This window comes from Gorilla gorilla, chromosome 13 (assembly GCF_029281585.2).
Source record: "Gorilla gorilla gorilla isolate KB3781 chromosome 13, NHGRI_mGorGor1-v2.1_pri, whole genome shotgun sequence".
NCBI classification, from domain to species: domain Eukaryota; kingdom Metazoa; phylum Chordata; class Mammalia; order Primates; family Hominidae; genus Gorilla; species Gorilla gorilla.
In genome coordinates, this window is record NC_073237.2 from 81,789,355 (window position 1) to 81,810,924 (window position 21,570).

The 21,570-nt window shown below is 36.9% G+C and overlaps 1 protein-coding gene across 10 annotated transcripts in view; it reads right to left on the reverse strand.

The window, feature by feature from the left end:
• AGTPBP1 (ATP/GTP binding carboxypeptidase 1) overlaps positions 1-21,570 on the reverse strand; it is a 193,098-nt gene that overhangs the window by 36,343 nt on the left and 135,185 nt on the right. For all 10 annotated transcript variants that reach the window (XM_031014672.3, XM_055350684.2, XM_063696501.1 and 7 more), the window contains 6 exons: positions 12,319-12,406; positions 8,514-8,658; positions 5,479-5,632; positions 4,248-4,428; positions 2,782-2,911; positions 1,411-1,542 (listed from right to left, as the gene is read on the reverse strand). In XM_031014672.3, coding sequence (XP_030870532.2) covers positions 1,411-1,542; positions 2,782-2,911; positions 4,248-4,428; positions 5,479-5,632; positions 8,514-8,658; positions 12,319-12,406 — 830 coding nt within the window. The remainder of the gene's footprint in view (positions 1-1,410; positions 1,543-2,781; positions 2,912-4,247; positions 4,429-5,478; positions 5,633-8,513; positions 8,659-12,318; positions 12,407-21,570) is intronic.

The following is a 21,570-nucleotide window of genomic DNA, read 5'->3' on the forward strand; positions in this document are numbered from 1 at the left end:
GCAGCCTAGGGAAGGCTCTGTGCATGTGCTCTTCATCTAGCTTTCTCCCATTCTCTGGGCCTCTCACTAGTCTCATTTTCTTATCTTTTTTTATGTGGGTCTCAACTAAATATTCCCCTTTTCTATATCACTGAGCTCTGCTAATCTACTTGGTTTCCTTTATTTAATGCAGTCTAACCTAACAAAACTCTATTTTCTGAAGGTTGTGTGGCAGAAATATTTGTTGACTGTTGACATGTTGGGCATTTTACACACATTCTTGGGCTCTCCCTCCACCTTTATCCTGGGCTTTGTCTCTCTCTTGAATTTAATTTCTGCATGCCTTCCTCTTTCATATATTCCTTTATTTTGGCAAGAATGTTTTCCAGTAGCTTCCACAGAAAGGCTATTTGTGAGGTAAATTTTTGAGACTTTAAATGTCTGAGAACATCCTTTTTTATTCTCACACTTGCTGATAGTTAGAATGGGGTATGAAATTTACAGGTTGGAAATCTAGTTGAGAATTGTAAAGGCTTTGCTCCACAAAGTTTTGCTTCCAGTTTTGCTACTGTGAAATGTGATGCCATTCTTACATGTAATCCTTTGTAGAAGAATCTGAAAAATTTGTAGAAATTTTTTCTGAAAAAAAATCAATAGCTTTCCTATCTACCATCAATGATCAACTGCGGGCAGGAAGATATGTGGGGAAAAATTCCATTCCCAACTGCAACAAACCTCATAAAGTATTTGTGAAGAAATCTAACAAACATTTCACACCTAGGTGAAGAAATTTTATACTTTATCAAATATAAAAGACTTGACTAAATAGACACATAGGCAATGGTCACAGATAGCAATGTTACATATTATTATAATAATTCTCTCCAACTTTAAATTCAAGGCAGCTCTAATGCAAACTCCAACAAAGTTTATCCACAAATGGATCCTAAAATTCACAAGTACAGAGAAAAAAAGAGTCAAAGCAATTTTTAAAAGAACAAGAAAGGAAAATTTGCCCTACATGATATCAATATTAATTATAAGCCTACGGTAATGAAAACAATGTTGTATGCAAAGAGATAGAAACAAGAATGGGTATAATAATAGCCTTGCAATACATCCATATATACAAAATAAGGTATGTAACAGATGGCATCATCAAATTGACAGAAGAAGGAGGTACTATCGAGTTAATAGTGCAAGCCAACTGGTATTCACAGAGAAAACAGAATTAGATCCCCACATCTCACACAAAAATTAATTCCAAATAGATGAAAAATATAAACATGAAAAACTTTTAAAATGAAAAATCTGAAACAAAAATGGCAAAATGTCAATATTTATTGGATGTGAGCAGTTCATATATGTTCTTTTCTGTACTTTTATGCATGTTTGAAATTCAAAAACTCATGAATCATCTGTAATAATTACCCTGTATCCCGTATCCTCCACAACATCACATGAAGTTGCATTATCATTGGTATGCCACACTGTCTCTTTGATGCTGCAACCATACATAAATACATTCTTCTTTCGGGAATGGCCATGATAATCACAATAAACCTTGAAAATATATATTTTAAAAATTAAAAGACTTCAAGTTCATAAGTTGCTAAGTAAAGGTAGTTAATATCAAGCCAATAAACATGTAGGTCTGTGTTCCTTGGTCTTTTTATTGTAAAAGAGCCACCATTTAACAATTAGAACCAATAAAAGTAATAATAACTAATTTGGGAAAGGATCTATAATTAATTCTAGAATTGCCAAATCCTTTCAAGGTCCTATATCATCTTTGTATTTACTATTCACCGTTTAAGAAATAACACATTCCATTATAGTTCAAACCTACAGTTGTGGTGATTGCTGCCCCAAATGGTTTTAAAAACATTTACCTAATTTGGCCTGGAGCGGTGGCTCATGCCTGTAATCCCAGCACTTTGGGAAGCCAAGGCGGGTGGATCACCGGAGGCCAGCATTTCGACGCCAGCCTGACCAACATGGTAAAACCCCGTCTCTACCAAAAATACAAAAATTTGCTGGGCGTGGCTGTGGGCACCTGTAATTCCAGCTACTTGGGAGGCTGAGGCAAGAGAATTGCTTGAACGTGGGAGGCAGAGGTTGCAGTGAGCCGAGGTTGCACTCCAGCCTGGGCAACAAGAGCAAAACTCCATCTCGAAAAAAAAAAAAAATTAAAAACAAAGAATAACAACAGACAAGAAAATGCTCCTATAAAAAAACACCATTAAGAAGGGTATGGTTTTAATTTAAGTGCATCATTTAAAAAATAAATAAATAAAAATAAAGGACATGTCAATTTTACTCCTCTGCAAAGTTTTTCTATCTTTCCTAAAGAAAGATTAAATAATATACACATTAATATAACAGGAACATTCTAATCAAAAGCTGGTGAGAACAGAAGGAGCATATGTATACAGTCCAGTCCAGTCATGCCTGTACTACATTTCCCGTGTGTGTAGTAGAGACTTAACAGTTTCAGAGCTGACTAGAGAACTCAGAAATAAGCTTCTAGTTTGAGAATTTGGAAGATACATATTGTTACCTTAGTATTGTTCAAACAGTGAAGTTAAATATCTAAAAGTTACAACCAAGAGTTATCAATATTCATAATGAAAAAGGAAAAAATAGAAGGCTTATGAGAATTACAAACATTCAACCTTATAAAATTAAGACAACTAACATAATGCATTAATTTGACCTCATGATTATCACACAAGTGCTTGATAATTAAAAATGACATTTTATCTTTGACTATCCCAAGTAAAAACAAGTATTGCTACTTACCAAGGGTAAACGCTTCACTGCAGCCAAGTATTGCAACAGCCCCTTAGCATGGTAAATTGTAGGATGTAAATCCGGATTTGGACTTTGCCACTGCCTATTCAAATCCTCTCCACTTAAAGAACAGCGATGACTACATGTACATAAACACAAAGACAGAAAAACACTGGTACCAATAAACCCTTATATACATTTCTTAAACCCTTATATACATATCTAACTTTATGCTTCTATTCCACTAAGCATTTCAAATAGGTATAGATGGTAAGCTCAACCAAATGCATACTATATTCATTAAGTAAACATTTATTGAGTATTTGCTATGTGCAAGATTTTGTGTCACATGCATTTAACTGTGGTAAGTTTTCAGATTCATAATCAAAATTTTCAAAGTACAGAAAAAATTCTTAACTCCAAGGTTTTCTTCCATATTTTATAAAAATGTATTAATAATCACATTTTCCATTCTGATTACGTAATAATCATTTGTTATGTTAGCATGCTATATCTTGACTTCATCAATTAAAGTGCTATCTAGGTGCTTCTTCTGAGAAAGACAAGTATATGAAAAGTATACATTGTTGTAAAAAATCAAATACCTTTTTGTTTATTTACGGGTACTAAGTAGTAAAGCTATCATGCAAATAAGCAGATAATCACAAAGTGATGATAAATATAAATAGAATTCTAACTGGTCAATATATTTCTCAATTAAAAATAGACAACATTTTAGTTCCATAACCATAACATATTAACTAAGAAGAAATTCTATATTTAAAAAATTCAGTAATTTCCTAAAATACAAGAAATATTCATGCTACTTTCACTGAAGTAAGACATGTTATCCTCATCTTTGGAGATACTCATGACAACTAGACTAAATCCCATCTTTCAGAGTGGCACTACAGAGACCTTGTCAAATTACCAGGATAAATTTACTGTACTAACTATATGCAGCCTCCTCTTACAAAGTAATTATCTTCCACTATTCCCCCTCTAAAGAACTCCTGTCAAAAACCAGACCTCCTCATATCAAGAAGAGGTTAGCAGATGGGGCTAACATTCCAAGAGATCCCAGAAGAGTCTTAATCTTAGAACAATCTAGGTTCATGCCACTAACAAGAAAAAAAATAAAGGAATATGAGAGGTATGAGTTAACCTTTCTTACAACCTGACATTGTGATTTTTTTTCTAAAACAATTCAAGCATTTTATGAAAGCATATTCCCATGGATACAGAATAGGGCACTAGGCCCTATAAAATAAACAAATATAAAATCAATAATTTCATATCACTACTAGTATCCAAAATGTATTTTCATTTAAAAGTTTATCTTAATTTCCCACCAAAAATTTCTTTATTCTAGAAAAATCACTAAATTTGTTAACCTGGACATTGTTATTTCAACAAGTTTATACATGACAACCACAATGGTCTCGAATATATTCTACAACTATTGCTTAACTTACTTTCCATTGATGACACCATCTGGATTTAACATAGGGACAATTTTAAAAATATAAGATTCTCGTAAGCTCTGAGCAGTGGGGTTATTGCTCATGAGATATTCCAACGTTCCTTTCATAACCCAACTTGCATTCGTTTCTCCAGGATGTACCCGAGCAGACAAGAAAACGTAAGGGCGATTTCCTAAAGTACACATAAAATCTCAAATTAAAATGAACAGCTACTAAAAGTTTGTATATTTTACTTTGGGGCTTTAGAAATGTCTCTAAATCAATTGTGAATTCTAATATAAATTAATAGAACCCAATGGTGCATCCTACAAGCACTGCACTAGGCCCTATAAAATAAACAAATATAAAATCAATAAAACCATATCCCGAAGGAGCTCATAATAGGACATAAAACAGTAAGTAGTATTTGATCCACTTATTCATTTCCCAATGACTAATTTAACATGTAAAATTTGTTATTTAATATAATGTTAATTTTATAAAGAATAAGTACTTGGGGGAAGTTTAAAATATAAAACAATTTTTTCATAAAATCATAGCGAAAAGAAAGAAAATATAATTTTAGCCCTGTCTTACAGTTGCTCTGATAAGCATAGAGAAACAAGTTTATCTGCTCAGAGATTTAGCCCCCAAAATTTCACTATACATTTAGATATACAAGTCTACAAAATAATCATTCAGCTTACCACTCATATTTTCGATACACAATAAGCTCTGTTTCCTGAAAATACTTTGCCTTCTTATCAAAATTGAAAGTTTTATTTTTATTACTACAGCTGTACATTTGAGGCAATTTAAAAAAATATAAATGGCAGGGAAAAATGAATAACTATTCTGTGCCAGCTATCAAAACAATTGATAGGTTTCTGGTTGTTTTATTTACAAGTAAAATCAGTCCATTTCTAAATTGATAATATTATTACACGACCTCTTAAAATAATTTGTTGTATTCTACTTTGAATACAATTTCTAAGGATAAGAACTAAACGACAGTGGTAGCAAAAGAGACCTCAGAGAACATCTCATGTAGCCCCTTATTTTCAGGATAAGGAAACTGAGGCCCAGAGGTGGGCTCATGGCTAGCTAGACAATAGCAGGGCCAAGACTAGAGCCCAAGTCTTCTGATGTCTGTTCCTATTATCATTTCCATTATAAAATACGGATAAAGCAAATCAAAGTAGGTGAGAATGACTGCTATTGTGAGTTGGGAAGACAAACTTACTGAAATGGCAGATATGTTCATAATAATTAGACTCTGGCATTGCTGTTATAGTCACCAAGGGGCAGCTGTTTCCAGACAGTGTTTCACATAACACATCTTTCCGAAAATAGATTTGCTGAGGATTGTGTGCTGATTCCAATTTTTGAAGATGCATCTTGATAAAAATTTTAAAACAAAATATACAATCACTTAAAAAGTCCCTATGATATACAGAAATAATGCATCCAGATCTCCACATAACTAGAAGTGAATCAGATTCTTAACCCCTTATCCAAAACCCTCAGGGCCAGATGTAGCCTAAACATCAGTGTTTGGGAAACTTGAAACAGGCAATATATTGTTTAAATCATTAATTATGCAGCACCGCCAGTAGGGTCGGGGTAGCAATCTGTAATACACTCATTATTTGTGCAGCAAAACATATGAAGAATCACCCTAAGTAGAATCAATATTCTAAATAAACTCAGGTCAGGCTTTGCCTCCAAATGAGTTCCAAAAAACCTTTTGGTTTTCAAAGCCTTTTGAGTTTGAAATTGTGAGTGATAACAGACCTGTAACAGCAACAATCTAAAATTTGAAAAATAAAAATTATGTAGCACAATTTTAACAATTTACTTTCCTGATTTCAAGATTAATACGGGTTTGTTGTAAAATGTCTGAAAGACAGCAAAAAAATTACAAAGAAAAAAATTTTTTTTAAGTTTTAAAAATTTAAAACATGTACAATTGCACCACCTAGATTACTACTAACACAATGTATGTAAGCAAAACCATGATTACAGACTTTTATAATCTGATTTTATCACTTAAAAATTTATACATACACATAAACATATATATTCCTAATTATGAATACCATACCACATCATTAAATATGTTAAATGTGTATTTTTTGAAAACACAAGTTTTAATGGTCTTTATTATGTGGTTATACCAAAAATAAATTGTTCAATCCCCCATTTTTTAGATATTCAGTTGGTTTTCAAACTTTTGCCTATGTTCTTTCACATAATCACTATTGACTGAGTGGTCACTATTTTCCAGAAACTGTACAGGGCATTGGGGATACAACAATGAATAAATGAACCCTACCCTAGGGAAAATGGAGAGTGCTGTGAGAGCCTGTAATAAGGGGAGGGGAGCCTAGCCAAGTCTGGGCAGTGAGGAAAGGTCTTCTACAGAAAACTACATTTAAATGAAACTCCAAAGGATGAGTCAAGAGAGCAGAGATGAATACTGCAGGCAGAGGGAAAAATATTAGGAAGACCAGAGGACAGAACAGGGCATTTCAAAGAATTCAGTAAGATTCATTACAGCTACAAAGGTGAGAAACAAAGAATCTTACACAGAATGAAGGGCCTGGTAGACAGGTCTTTCCCAAAGCATAGTATACATACCACTGGTAATTGAGATAACTAAGTGATATGTAGATAACCATTTTAAAAGTTTAATAGGTATATATTTTATGTGAATCAGAAATAAGTCTAGCACATTAAATCTTTCATGCATTTCACAGATATTAACTGAGGATGAGGATACAATTTAAATGATTTCATGGATATTAATTGAGGATGAGGATACACTTTAAAGAGTAATATATTTTAAAGTCTATTTAAAGATAAATAAATAATACTTCAAATAGTATGTGGATATGGCAAAAAAAAAAGGGGGGGGAGTACTAGAAAAAGGACAGGGTGAATCATGGTAAGAATTTTAGACTTCAAACAAAGGGCAAGGGAAATCACTAAAGAGTTTTAAGCAGGGTATTTTATGATAAGATTAGCTATAAAAGAACCCTTTGGCTACAGTCTGGGGTTTGTGGGGTGGCGGCGGGAACTAATGAAGAGCAAAGGGGTCAAAACTGAATCCTAGGACACTAGTTACAAAGAGGTTGGCAGAAGCCCAGGTGAGAAACGATGGTCACGCCTGGAAAACATCATGGTAGGGGGACTGAAAGAAAGCAGGAGAATTCAAAATATATTAAAAGGCACAATCAGTAAAGAACAATAACATAAAACCAGGCAAATAAAAATAGTGAAAATATATATTTTTGTGCATTCTTATTTGTTTTCCTAGGACAAATTACCCAAAAGTAAACTACTAAGCACAGAAAGATATATGAACATTGTACCTTTATGGTAGGTTGTAACCTTTCTTAAAGTACAGTAAGGCTCATTTAATGCTGTCAGCCTCATTTAGTCTTCTTAGGTTTGATATCTCTTCTGCTCTACAGACTATGTTTTTCTTTCATTTTCTCCTCTCTAATAATTTTGGAGCTTGTTTCTAATTAGAGTGTTCCAATTTCTTTATTGGTAAATTGATCACACCTTCATGATCTTTGACCATTAGAATAGATATTCTGTTCTGAGAATAAATCTACCACAGTGGATATTTAATTACTAGACTTTGTTTGTTTAGTTTTGGTTTTTAGTTTCATTTTGCTAATATTCAAAATCTCAAAAGGTTTCACACAAACCAACTCTTATACCCTAGATTCTTAAAAATCTGGATCTAGGTCTCCATAATAAAACCATTTCCTTCAGAAAAAGATCTCAATATTTCCTTCAAAAACACTCAAATTGCATCCACATTTTTCTAATATTCTATTTTCTATGAGATTCTGGTTAAACATGCAGAAATCTCACCTGGTTAAAAATTGTAAATCATAGAATCTTAGCTTAGAGAACTGTGGATTTCAACAAAAGATGGGAAGTAAAAATCATGTCAAAGTTTCTTAATATTTCTACTAAAAAAAAATAAGAGCTACATTCCCATTTTACTCCTCAAGAAATACTGTAGTATTTTCCAAAATCTTCAACACTAAACCCTTTTCTCATGTTATATTTAACTAAACTTAATTTTCCTTATGTTAGAATATTTAACTAAACTCAGTTAGTATCATTATCCTTATGTTAGAATATTTAACTAAACTCAATTATTATCATTATCCTTATGTTAGAATATTTAACTAAACTCAATTTTCTTCCATTATCTTATACATATCCATATAATACAATTTAATTTAGAGTTCTTACCTGTAAAGTTGAATACGTATATGGATAGTGATAAGCAAAGTAGCAAACATCATCTTTATGTGGAAAATTGACAGTAAATGTAATTGTATAGTAGGATTTTCCCTTTTGCCCACCTGCAGCAACTGAACTTCTTGAGAAATGATTTCTGCAATAAAAACGCATAAAACGTGTTCATTTCATCCACACGAAAACTGATTTTCCTTGTTACTTTTATTAAATAGAACTTCAGGGAAAAAAGAAAAACCCGAGTCTGTAAAAAGTGTAACTTAAATACCCTATTTAAAAAAAACTTAGTACTAATAAAGCAGTAAACTATTATTAGCCAATGACATTACATAACTTTTCACTTCTGAATTTACTAATTAAATGAGCTAATACTCTTCACGTCAAAAAAATTTTTAGAACCCCATTCTTTGACATCCATACACATTACTGAATCTAGAAAATGATCATCAATGGCTACTACAATCAAGAGAGGAAAGATTGATGGACACCTTTACGTGGATGGATCAGGCTACAAGACCTGGGTTCACTAATCAATCTTAAGATTACAAAAAGAGAAACAATCAGAGATGATGTTGTTTCCTGATGTGATGCAATGGGAATTCATTGCACCACCTATTAAGTATTCTTGCCAAAACCAAACCTGAAGTTGATCAAGCTTCTAGATCTAACTAACAGTTTATAGGAAATTGGTGAAACAGAAGCACTTGTTAACACCACACGGATGCAATCCAATAAAATCCAAATGTGAAAAACCCTACATGACAATCCAGCTTCTTTAGCGAATGAATGAGAAATTTAAAAAAAGAGAAAAGGGAAGCCTATAAATTAACACAGACTTAAGGGACATGTCAACAAAAATCAAAAGCAATGTGTGATCCTTGGCTGGATTCTGATTAAATAAAACTATAAAACACCATTTAGAGGCAATTGGGGAAGTCTGAACATTGGATATTTCATCACAGTAAGAAATTTTCTTAATCTTTCTGTGTTGTGATAATCGCACTGTAGTTAGATTGTCTTAAACAGCCTTTGTCTTTTAGAAATACGTATGTAAGTATGTACGGATAAAATATGGTATCCGAAAATGGACTTAAAAATTCATTGTGGAAGTATGAGTAAAAGTATAGATAAACAAAACTCACCATGTGTTGATAATTGTTGATACTGGGTGATGAATACATGGGGCCTCATTATCTTATTATCTGTTTTTGTAAATGTTTGAAGATTTCCATAATAAAGTTTTTAAAACTATACATTACCTTCCAGACTCGAAATACTGCTGACATATGCTGACTTAAAGATGCTCTAACAACTTAATTTCTAAAATTCTGAATCACCTTGTATTATTTATGCCATGAAATGAAGAAAAACCAGGGCCTATACGTTATTTTTTCATGCGCATAAATGTTCAAAGTATTTTCAAATTGATATAGTCTTCATTAACTTATGCATAGTATCTTGAATAGATACCCAATGACAGAGTGCTAAGGATTAACAAAAATGCAAAACAAGTTCAAAAACTAGTCCTTGCCAACTCTTTTCCCTCAAAAGTTTAACATTTAATTGGAGAGGTATTTATACTACCACATTACAGCTATATGGCAGTTTCCAGTTTATAAACCAGTGAAACATATATTATTTCATATAATGGTGAAAAGCAGTTTTATTCCATTTTATAGAGAAGACAAACAAGCATCACAGGACTTAGCTGACATGAAAAGTTATGGCACAATGCAAAAACAGATTTTAATCTTTATCATCTAAATTTCAGGCCAGGCACTTTTGTTCATGCCTGTAATCCCAGCACTTTGGGAGGCTGAGGCAGAGGAATCGCAACATGGTGAAAACCGAGTCTCTACAAAAAAGACAAAATTAGCCGGTTCACAACTGTAGTCCCAGCTACTCAGGAAGCTGAGGTGAGAGGATCACTTGAGCCTGAGAGTGATGATACGCTCTTGAGGCTGCAGTGAGCCGGACTGCACCACTGCTTTCCAGCCTGGGCAACAGGGCAAGACTGTGTTTCAAAAAAAAATTAAAATTAAAATAAATAAACATACCTCAGGCTTCAGGAAAACAACTAGAATAGAGTCTTACATAGAAAGTGGTTAATAAATGTTTGTTGAATTGAACTCCACTTCCAGATCAGGAAGTAGTAGCCAAAAGAAAAGACAGAACCTAAATTAAAAATATAAAAATCTTTGCCATCACCCCTTACACAGAACAGAACAACTTGTCCTGCTATGATCATTCATTTTGCAACGTGAAAAAGCATTCATTGATTGACAATTTCTAATGTGACAACATAAAGAAGCATGAAAGTAAGAATGCTTTTTGAAAAACATTGTTTCATTCTTTAAAAGTCTAAATAATTCTAAAATCTAGCCAAGCACTGCTCAGATAGTTTCACCCAACTTTATGAGAAAAAGACAAGTGATGAAAGACTATTTTTATATTAGTCTACCATTAAAAGAAATACAAGATGTATTATGGTGCAGATGAATTACATACTACCTTTACTTCTGTTTCTCATTTATTTGCTATTCTTTTTGCTAATAAGAGTTAAGGAAGAAATCTTACTGAGATGAATTCCAAGGAAGATTTTGTTTCCCAGAAAGTAGGAGTACTTAACACCAAGTTTTTTCCAAAGCCATGTCAAAACAGTTTAATTTTAGAAGCCTTCTTCTAATTGATAAAACTAAAAAACAAGGGCATTAGTGCCAGTAAAGCACAATCTAAGAAGTCAAAATTCACCATACAGAAATGTCAGGATTGAACTTAGTAACAAATAAACAAGGGTGCCAAGTGGAATCAACAGTGAACATTAGCTGGAAACATTTGCAGACACACAGTAAAAATGAGAAGCAAGATACATGAGAATCCTCGAGTACTCAGAGGTAGGGCTGAAGAATAATCAAACTATTCCACATAAGTAGGAAATTATTTCTAGCACTTATTTATTTTATTTTTTTTATTTATTTATTTTGAGACGGAGTTTTGCTCTGTCACTGAGGCTGGAGTGCAGTGGTGCGATCTCAGCTCACTGCAACCTCCGCCTCCCGGGTTCAAGCGATTCTCTTCCCTCAGCCTCCTGAGTAGCTGGGATTACAGGTGTGCGCCACCATGCCCAGTTAATTTTTGTATTTTTGGTACAGACGGGGTTTCACCATGTTGGCCAGGCTGGTCTCGAACTCCTGACCTCAGGTGATCTGCCCACCTCACCCTCCCAAAGTGCTGGGATTACAGGCATGAGCCACCACACCCAGCCTCTAGCACTTATTTCTAACTTGCTATAAGTAGATCACATATTTACAGTCAAAGATGAACTGTGTAAGCTGATGTACTGTATTTGGAACACATCTCCAGTTAACATTTTGGAAATTAAAATGAAGTAAATATTTGTGTGTTCATATAAAAAGGGAAAAGATAAGAGTTATACTTGATATCATAGGAACAACAAAAAGCCACTGCAAATTATTACTCGTAATTTCTATTTTCAGTTTTATTCAATAAAGTTTCCAGAGTTTCAAAGCTGGAAAAGCTGAGGACACATAACTCTTTAAGTGGTGGAGACACAGCCTGGACCTAAGTTTGTCTGCCTATACAACACATTTTACTTCTACTATATACACTCCATAAGTGGATCTCAAGTTCAAAAGGACTCTTTAGAATTACTAAAGCATAGCACCACAATTCAAAGTATGCAATAATAACTCTACTGTTTCCTTTTACACTGAAACAGGATGTACTTAATACTGCCTTCTGTAAGCTGACGTTCTATTAATATTCTTAAAATACTTACTTATAGTAACAAATGTCAGTCCCCATACGAATCCACCATGGTCTGGCATTTAATGCTTCCTGAACCGAATACATGAGTGGTTGCATACCTTTGAAAGAGAGAAAAAAAGAGAGAAAATTATTTTCATAATTTTTGAATTCAAAATTAATCTTGCCTTTGTAGAAAGCACCAAACATTCAGGAAAGCAGAAGTAAATTACATTTCAGTTTTTTAGTATGTATTTTAAAAATCTGATGCATTTCTTAAACATCCCAAGTCAATCAATGATATGCTTTTATTTTTTAGTTTAATATAGGATTACAACTTTAGAGTGAGAAGTCATTAAACTCTTTTCTATTAAACTTTCTACATGAAATCAATTAAAGATAATATATTCCTTATAAAAAGTGAAACAGCCAAAACATATGTAAAGACATAATGTACAATCACCCCTCTAACTCTCCGTGGATTTCCATCTACACTGAAATTAATGGGAAAATGCCACCAAAATGGCATCTTTGCTTTCCTCCCCACTCTTCTCCATACATGTATGTGTTTGTAGGAGAGAAAACGAAGAGGGACTCAAAAATATAAAGTATACTTTCTTGGATATTCTTAGAAATATATTTTCCACATGAACTTTAAAATCACCTTACCTAATTACTAAATGATATATTAGGTTTCTAAATGGAATTGAATTAAATTCATGTTAATTATAGAAAGGCTGACAATTTTTATTGAGATCTGGTTTGACTTGCCTTAAATTCTAACTTAAGGATAGAGTCATTTTTTTTTTCCTGGTACAGAATAATTTTATTAAACTTACCTGTGAGTATTTTTATAAGATTCTTTTTTCCCTTTCCATTTCTGACTGGTTATTCCAACAATGAAGCACTATTCATTTATTTTTTGTATTTATCTTAATATTCACGTTATCAAATAAACTCACTAACAGGTTTTTAGTAGTCTCATGGATTTTCTAGTAATATAATTAAAATATTTTATCTCCTCTTCTAGTATTTATATCATTTATTTCATTTTCTCCTCTTACTACATTTAGATAAATGAAACCTCAAAAAAATTATGCCAAATATAGTGGTAAGAACAATTCTTTTTCATGACTTGAACCAAAATGTTTTGCCATTCCATGTAATATTTGTCACTTTTTTGCAAATCAACTTTGTTATGTTTAAGTCAAAAATAGCTAACAATGAATAATTTCTGTATGTGAGACACTGCTCTAACGTTTTTTACATGTATTAAGTAATTAAATCCTTACAACCACACTTAGGTGGCAAATGCTATTATTATTCCCATAACTTGAGTAGTTTCACCATAATTTTTATCATACTTCACAGTTTTAATTACTTCATCAAATGCCTTTTCAACATCTAATAATAGAATCAGATGGCTTTTCTCCTTTAAACTGCTGATGCAATAAATTATGTTGATAGGTTTCCTATCATTGAACTATCTTTGCATTCTAAGAAAACGCTCCTCTTTTAACACTATGTGACTAAGTTAGCTAATATTTAGAATTTTTCCATCTAAGTTCTTAAGATGATCTTTCTTATTTCAATTTACTTTTACCAAGTATTGGTAAGATTATACTAGCTTCAGAAAACTAAATTTTAAAACTTTCCATCACTTATTAGAATAAATAATAAAAGCACCATCTATTTTTTAAAGGATAAATATAATTCAGCTGGAATACCATGTCAATATGGTGACATTAATAAACATATTTTTAAAAATTTCCCTTCAACAGCTATAGCTTCTTCAGAATCTCACTTTTTCCTCATCGCTTTTGGTATTTCTCTCTCTCTCTCTCTCTCCCCTGATGTCCCTAAGTTTTCAGTTTCTTTATCATGTTATATCATTTCTTAGAATCCAGTCCACTTTTTTTAAAGTGTATTTCCAGGATACCACTAACTTATAATTCTAATTTGGATGAGTTGCTTCCAAGGAAATCTGATTTCATCTTGTTATTTCTTTTCACTGGACTCCCAGATTAGTACCACTTGTTCTTGTATCTCACATCTCCGTCTCGGGTTTCAAATGGGATCCTGGTGAATCCAAAAATCAATCTTGTTGACTATATTATTCAAATTCTCTATAGCCTTACTTATTTTTGTCTTCCTGATATGTCAAATTCTGAAAGGAGTACTTTAAATTCTCATAAATGTTTTCTAATCAAGTTGTATTTCCTGGAGATTTCTGCCCTGCTTATGTAGGTGCCATGTGGCCAGGGTTGTTGTGCTGTGTAAAGGTTTACAGCATCTTCAAGGATTGCAACTTGTAAATACAAAATATCTGTCTTTATGCAAGTCAGTGTTTTTGACCCTGACGTTTTAGTCTGACATTATTATTTACTATTATTATTTTTTTCCAAAATGGAGTCTTGCTATTATTTTTTTCCAAAATGGAGTCTTGCTCTGTTGCTCAGGCTGAAGTGCAATGGTGCAATCTCGGCTCACTGTGACCTCCACCTCCCAGGTTCAAGTGATTCTCCTGCTTCAGCCTCCCGAGTAGCTGGGGACTACAGGCACATGCCACCGTACCCGGCTAATTTTTGTATTTTTTGGTGGAGATGGGGTTTCACCATGTTGCCATGGCTGGTCTCAAACTCCTGACCTCAGGTCATCCACCCGCCTCAGCCTCCCAGAGTGCTGGGATTACAGGCGTGAGCCACCGTACTGACACTAATATTAACCACTTTTGCTCTATTTTAATTTCATTTGCCTAGTTCATCTTCGTCTGTTTTCAACCTTGTCACTGCACACACACACACAAACACACACACACACACACACAGTGGGGAGCAGGTGAGAGAGGGAGAGAGGGAGAGAGAGGGACAGAAGGAGAGAGGGAGAGAGGAAGAGAGGGAGAGAGAGATCCCGCTAAACTGTGTTACTTTCAATCTCTGACCTTTTGAGGGTACTTCATGGTTTATTCATAGTTGGTGATGATGGATATACATTTCATTGTATTCTCTCCATCTTATTTTCTACTTCTGATACCAACAAATGCTTTTATTGTTCTTCCTTACCATTTTATTTTTATTGGTTTGGTGGCATTGCTCCACATTTTCTTTTCTTCCTTAATTTGGAAGCCTTCTATCATGCTTTTCAATTCTACTTTTCCACCCTCATAGTCATGATTGGTATTTTTCTAACACTATATTAAGTGAACTAACTAAGCCATCCCACTGACACAAGTTAATTTTCACTTCTCCTATATTACCCCCCTTAGAATATTTTTGGTTAACACGTTTTATAAGTTCCAATACTTCTATCTTGAGACCTTTTACTCATTTTGTTCAGAAAGAGATCAGATAGCATATTTTCTGAATTACTGTTTTTGAGACAGACCTTCACTCTGTACATTTTCTGAATTCTTATAAACGCTGACATGCAGTTTGTTGGCAGTGACAAACAATTTACAGATTCTTCAAAAGACATTTGGATGTCCACTGGCTTCCAGTGCTACAGATGAACAGTCCAATACTGGTTTAATTTTTTAAATATGCATAAAAATACAGTGATTAAGAGCATGCAATCTGCAGCCAAACTTCCTGGGTTTGAATTCCAACTTCACCACATACCAGATGCATGATCCTGGCCAGACTATTAACCACTCTATGCCCCCATTTTCTCTTCTGTAAAGTGAGGGTGACAATCTCACTGGGTTGTTTGTTGTGTGGATGGAAAATATCACATGTGTTAGCACTTCAACAAGGCCTGGCATACGGTAAATATTCAATGAATGTTAGCTACTGGTATTACTATTATCATTATTTCCTTTTAAGTAATCTATTCTTTTAAAGTGGAAGCATGTTAAAATTTTCTCTTTATACTTGAAACTCAGAAATTTCACTGGTACATATAAAATAAGTCTGTTTCCTGATCCCTTCCTGGAACTCAGTGAGCCACTTCAATCTGAAGTTTTGACCCCTCCACTCACATAAAACTCATCATAACACAAAACTCATTATAATAGTTTCAACAGTGACTACAGGAGACAGAGGAGGGGCTTCAAGATGGCTGACTAGAGGCATCTGGCATTTACCTCCTCCACAAAGCAGCAGCAAAACAGTGAGTAGATAACCACACTTAAAATAGATCATCTAAGACAGAACACTGAAACTCAACAGAGAAGTAACAAGAATACCTAAGACAAGGAAGGAGAGGGAAGGCAGGCAGGCTACTTGGCCAGGAGACCAGGGAGGCTTCCCAGTACAGGAAAAGGGTAAGTGAGATTCTCAGTGGTCCACATCTGCACTACAGACTCCTCCAATCCTAGCCAGGGGAGAGCCCTCCATCCTCACAGGTCCCGAGACTAACACAGGGAGCTGCTTCGAGACTGCACGAAGGTATTGCTCCAGAGAGTGAGCTCACACGGGGTGTGACCTAAGCAGCAGCAGCATTGGCACGGTTTTGAGAACCCAGCCCCCACTCAACTGCATCCTGCCCCGAGGCCCAACAGCCTCTGCCTCCCCAACCCACAGCCACCAATGCCACAAGCTGCTGCCACTGAAACCTAAGCAACAGTCACTGGCAGAGACCCCACTTCCCAGCAGCAAGCTGTCATGCATTTGCACGTGCCCAGAGGACAGGCTCCCCTACCCACAGCCACCACCACTGCTGATTGCTGCCACTGGGGCCAAAGCACAAGCCCCTGGCAGCAACTCCATTGCCCTTGGCAGTGTGGTCATCCTATATTAACACATGCCTTGCAAACAGGCTCCCAGGTCCCCAGCTGTCGCCTGGGGCTGAGGCACACATTCCCCAGCCACTCGCCTACAGCTGCTGCCACTGATAGCAGCATAGCAATCCCTAGCAGCAGGGCTGGGGTGCATTTGCAAGCGCCCTGGGGGCAGGCAGACTTCCCCAGCCCACCAGCACTGCTGCTGCCCCCACTCAAACACTCTAAGGGGAGCCTAGGGATCACCCCAACCGTCCTCATTACAGCCAGAGCCCCTATAAATCACGTGAGGGGCTTGAGGACAGGCCTGCCTGGCCTGGCTCCCACACCATCCCCAATACCAGAGCATACCTGGGAGCCTAGGGATCACTCAGCCATGTCAACCAGCGCTGGCACCTGAGCACTCCTCCCAGGGGTCTGAGGATGGGCCACCTCATCTGCCACTACCACCGCAGCTGGCACACACCCACACATACCATCTGTGGGTCTGGGGACTGGACCACCCAGCCTGTCACAGCCACCACCAACACTAGCACAGACCACTTAGGAGGCAGAGGGTTGTCCCACCACTGATCCTCTCATTGCTCATGGTATGCCTGCTGCTCAGGAGCCAAAGGACCCACCCACCTATCTGGCCCAAAGCTGCAACTGCCAGCATCTGAGAAAGCTGCATGGGGGCCCAAGAACTGGCCCACTTAGACCCACTAACACCAGTCATGCTGGGTCCTAAGGACAGGAATCTTTGGCCTGCTGTTGCCACCACTGGTGCCCAAGGAATGGCTGACCTGGCATCCTCATTCCCAGCAAATTTCACCACAGCCACCACTAACAACCACACCCTAAGCCAATGAAGAAATTACAGGGGCCACATTCCTGCATCCACCCAGAATCAAAGCCACAGTGCCCTATCCAGCCAATATCATAGACTTACCTTCAGAAAAAAGTCCTCCCCATGAAAGTAAATTAAAAAACTGGAAGATGCGACTGTTATACCAGATGTGCCAATAATAACATAAGGACACAAGAAACACGATAAAACAAGAAAATATGACACCTCCAAAGCAACCAATAATTCTCCAGCAACAGATTCCAACGAGAAAGAAATACATGCAATGCTGGAAAAGTAATTCAAAATAATGGTATCAAAGAAGCTCAGTGAGATACAAGAGAACACAGATAAACAATACAAAGAAATCAGAAAAACAATTCAGATGATAAGTGAGAAATTTAACAACAAAACAGATATCATTTTTTAAAAAGCAAACAAATACTGGAACTGAAGAATATTCATTGAATGATAGAAAAAAATATATTAGAGAGCTTTGACAATAGACTAAAGCAGAGGACAGAATTTCAGAACTTAAAGACAGGTGTTTTCAAATAACCCAGTCAGACACAAATAAAGAAAAAAAGAATAAAAAAGAATGAACAAAGCCTACATGACATATGGCACACCATAAAGCAAACACATATTCAATTTTTTGGTGTTGCAGGAAGCAAAGAGAAGATGTGAGGGAAAGTAAACCTATTTAACAAAATAAACAGCTGAGAGGCAGAACAAGATGGCCAAATAGAAGCTTCCAGTGATCACCGCCCCCCACTCCATGCCCCACAATAGGAACACCAAATTGAACAACTATCCACGCAAGAAAGCACCTTTTTAAGAACCAAAAATCAGGTGAGCGATCATACCAAGGAAATGCACTGAAGAGGGTAGGAAAGACAATCTGGAATTGCTCATACCACTCCCGCAGTCCAGCAGCAGTGGCCACATGGAGCAGAGAATCTGTGTGCTTCAGGGAGAGAACATGCAGTGACTGTGGGACTTTGCATTGGAACTCAGTGCTGTCAATGTCACAGCAGAAGGCAACACTAGGCAGAACTCAGCCGGTGTTCACGAAGGGAGTATTTAGACTGACCTAGCCAGATGGGAATTGCCCATCCCAGCTGTCAGAACCTGAGTTCCGGCTAGCCCCACCACCGAAGGCTAAGGCACTCTGGCGTCCTACATAAACTTGAAAGGCAGTCTAGGTCACAAGAACTGAAATTCTGGACAAGTCCTGGTGCTGTGCTGGGCTCAGAGCCAGTGAATGTGGGGTGCATGCGGCCCAGTGGGACACCAATCAGAGCAGCCAAGGGAGTACTCACATCACCCCTCCCCCAACCCCAGGAAGCACAGCTTGTAGGTCCAGGAGAGACTTCTTCTTTCCACTTGAGAGTGGAGACGGGAGAATAAAAAGGTCTTTGTCTTGTAACTTGGATACTGACTCAGCCACAGTAAAACAGGGTACCAGGCAGAGTCCTGAGGCCACCATTACAGGCCCCAGGCCCCAGATGACATTTCTAAACACACCCTGGGCCAGAAGAGAACCCACTGCCTTAAAGGGAACAACCCATTCCTGGCAGGATTCATTACCTGCTGGCTAAAGAGCCCTTGGGCCTTGAATAAACATCAGTGGTACCCAGGCAGTTCTCACTGCAAGCCTTGGGTGAGACATAGAGCCATGCTGGCTTCAGGGGGTGGCCACAGGGAGGTAGTACTTTTGCTCAAGGAAAGGAGAGAGAAGAGTAAAGGGGATTTTATCTTGCAGCTTGGTCACCAGCTTGACAACAGTACCAAGAGGGCTCCTAGGGTCCCCAATTTCAGACCTTGGCTTCTGGACAGCATTTCGGGACCTGCCCCGGGCCAGAGAGGAGCCTGCTGCCCTGAAGGGAGAGACCCAGGCCTGACAGCATTCACCACAAGCTGACTGAAGAGACCCTGTGCTTTGAGGGAACATCGGCAGGAGCCAGGCAGTACTCAACGCAGGCCTGGGATGGTGATGGATACGGGAAAAGACTCTTCTGCATGAAAAAAAGAGATGGAAGAGTGGGAAGAACTTTGTCTTGCGGTTTGGGTGCCAGCTTAGCTGCAGTAGAATAGAACACCAAGTAGATTCCTAACATTCCCGACTCTAGGCCCTGAATCCTGTACAGCATTCCGGAACCTGCCCTGGGCTGAGGGAAGTTCATTGACCTAAAGGGTAGGACACAAGCCCGGCTGGAAAGCCCTTGGGCCTTGAGTGAACACATCAGCAGTAGCTAGGCAGTGGTTGCCGTGGGCCTTGGGCAGGACCCAGTGCTATGCTGGCTTTGTGTCTGAGTCAGTATAGTACCAGCGGTGGTGGCCACAGGGTTGCTTGAATCATCTCTCCCCTAGCTCCAGGCAACTCAGCACAGAGAGACAGACTCTGTTTGTTTGGGAGAAAGTAAATGAAGAGAACAAGAGCCTCTGCCTGATAATCCAAGAAATTATCTTGTATCTCACCGAAGGCCACAAAGGTGGTATCTCTACAAGTCTGCAAGAGTCACAGTGTTACCAGGCTTGGGTCCCCACTAATGCAGATATGGCTGCAGTGACCAAAGATTTAGATCACAACACTCAATTCCCTTTGAATATTTGGAAACCCTTCCCAAGAAAGATGGGTACAAATAAGCCCAGACTCTGAAGACTACAATAAATACCTAGCTCTTCAATGCCCAAACACCAATGAACATCCACAAGCATCAAGACCATCCAGGAAAACATGACCTCACCAAATGAACAAAGGCACCAGGGACCAATCCTGGAGAAACAGAAATATGTGATCTTTCAGACAGAGAATTCAAACTAGATGTTTTGAGGAAGCTCAGTGAAATTGAAGATAACAGAGTGAAGGAATTCAGAATCCTATGAGATGCATTTAACCAAGAGACTGAAATAATTTTTAAAAATCAAGCAGAAATTATGGCACTGAAAAGTTCAACTGACATACTGAAGAATGCATTATAGTCTCTCAGCAGCAGAATTGATCAAGTAGAAGAAAGAATTAGTGAGCCTGAAGACAGGCTATTTGAAAACACACAGAGAAGACAAAAGAAAAAAAAGAATAAAATGAAGTATGCCTACAATATCGATACTTCAATATCCTCAAAAGGACAAATTTAAGAGTTATTGGCCTTAAAGAGGGGGTAGAGGAAGAGATAAGATAAAAAGTTTATTCAAAGGGATAATACCAGAGAACTTTCCAAACCTAGAGAAAGATATCAACATTCAAGTACAAGAAGGCTATAGAACACCACGCAGATTTAACCCCAAGATTACTTCCAGCCATTTAATAATCAAACTCCTAAAGGTCAAGGATAAAGAAAGGATCCTAAAAGCAGCAAGAGAAAAGAAACAAATAACATGCAAAGGAACTCCAATATATCTGGTAGCAGACTTCTCAGTAGAAACCTTACAGGTCAGGAGAAAGTGGCATGCCATATTTAAAGCACTGAAGGAAAAAAGCCTTTGATCCTAGAATAGTAAGTATATCCATTGAAAACATCCTTCAAACATGAAGGAGAAATAGGCTTCCCCAGACAAAAAAAAGCTGAGGGAATTCATCAACATCAAATACTTGTCCTACAATAGATGCTAAAGGGAGTTCATTCTGAAAGAAAAGGACATTAATGAACAATAAGAAATCATCAGAAAGTACAAAATTCAATGGTAATAATAACTACACAGAAATACACAGAATATTATAATACTGTAATTGTGGTGAG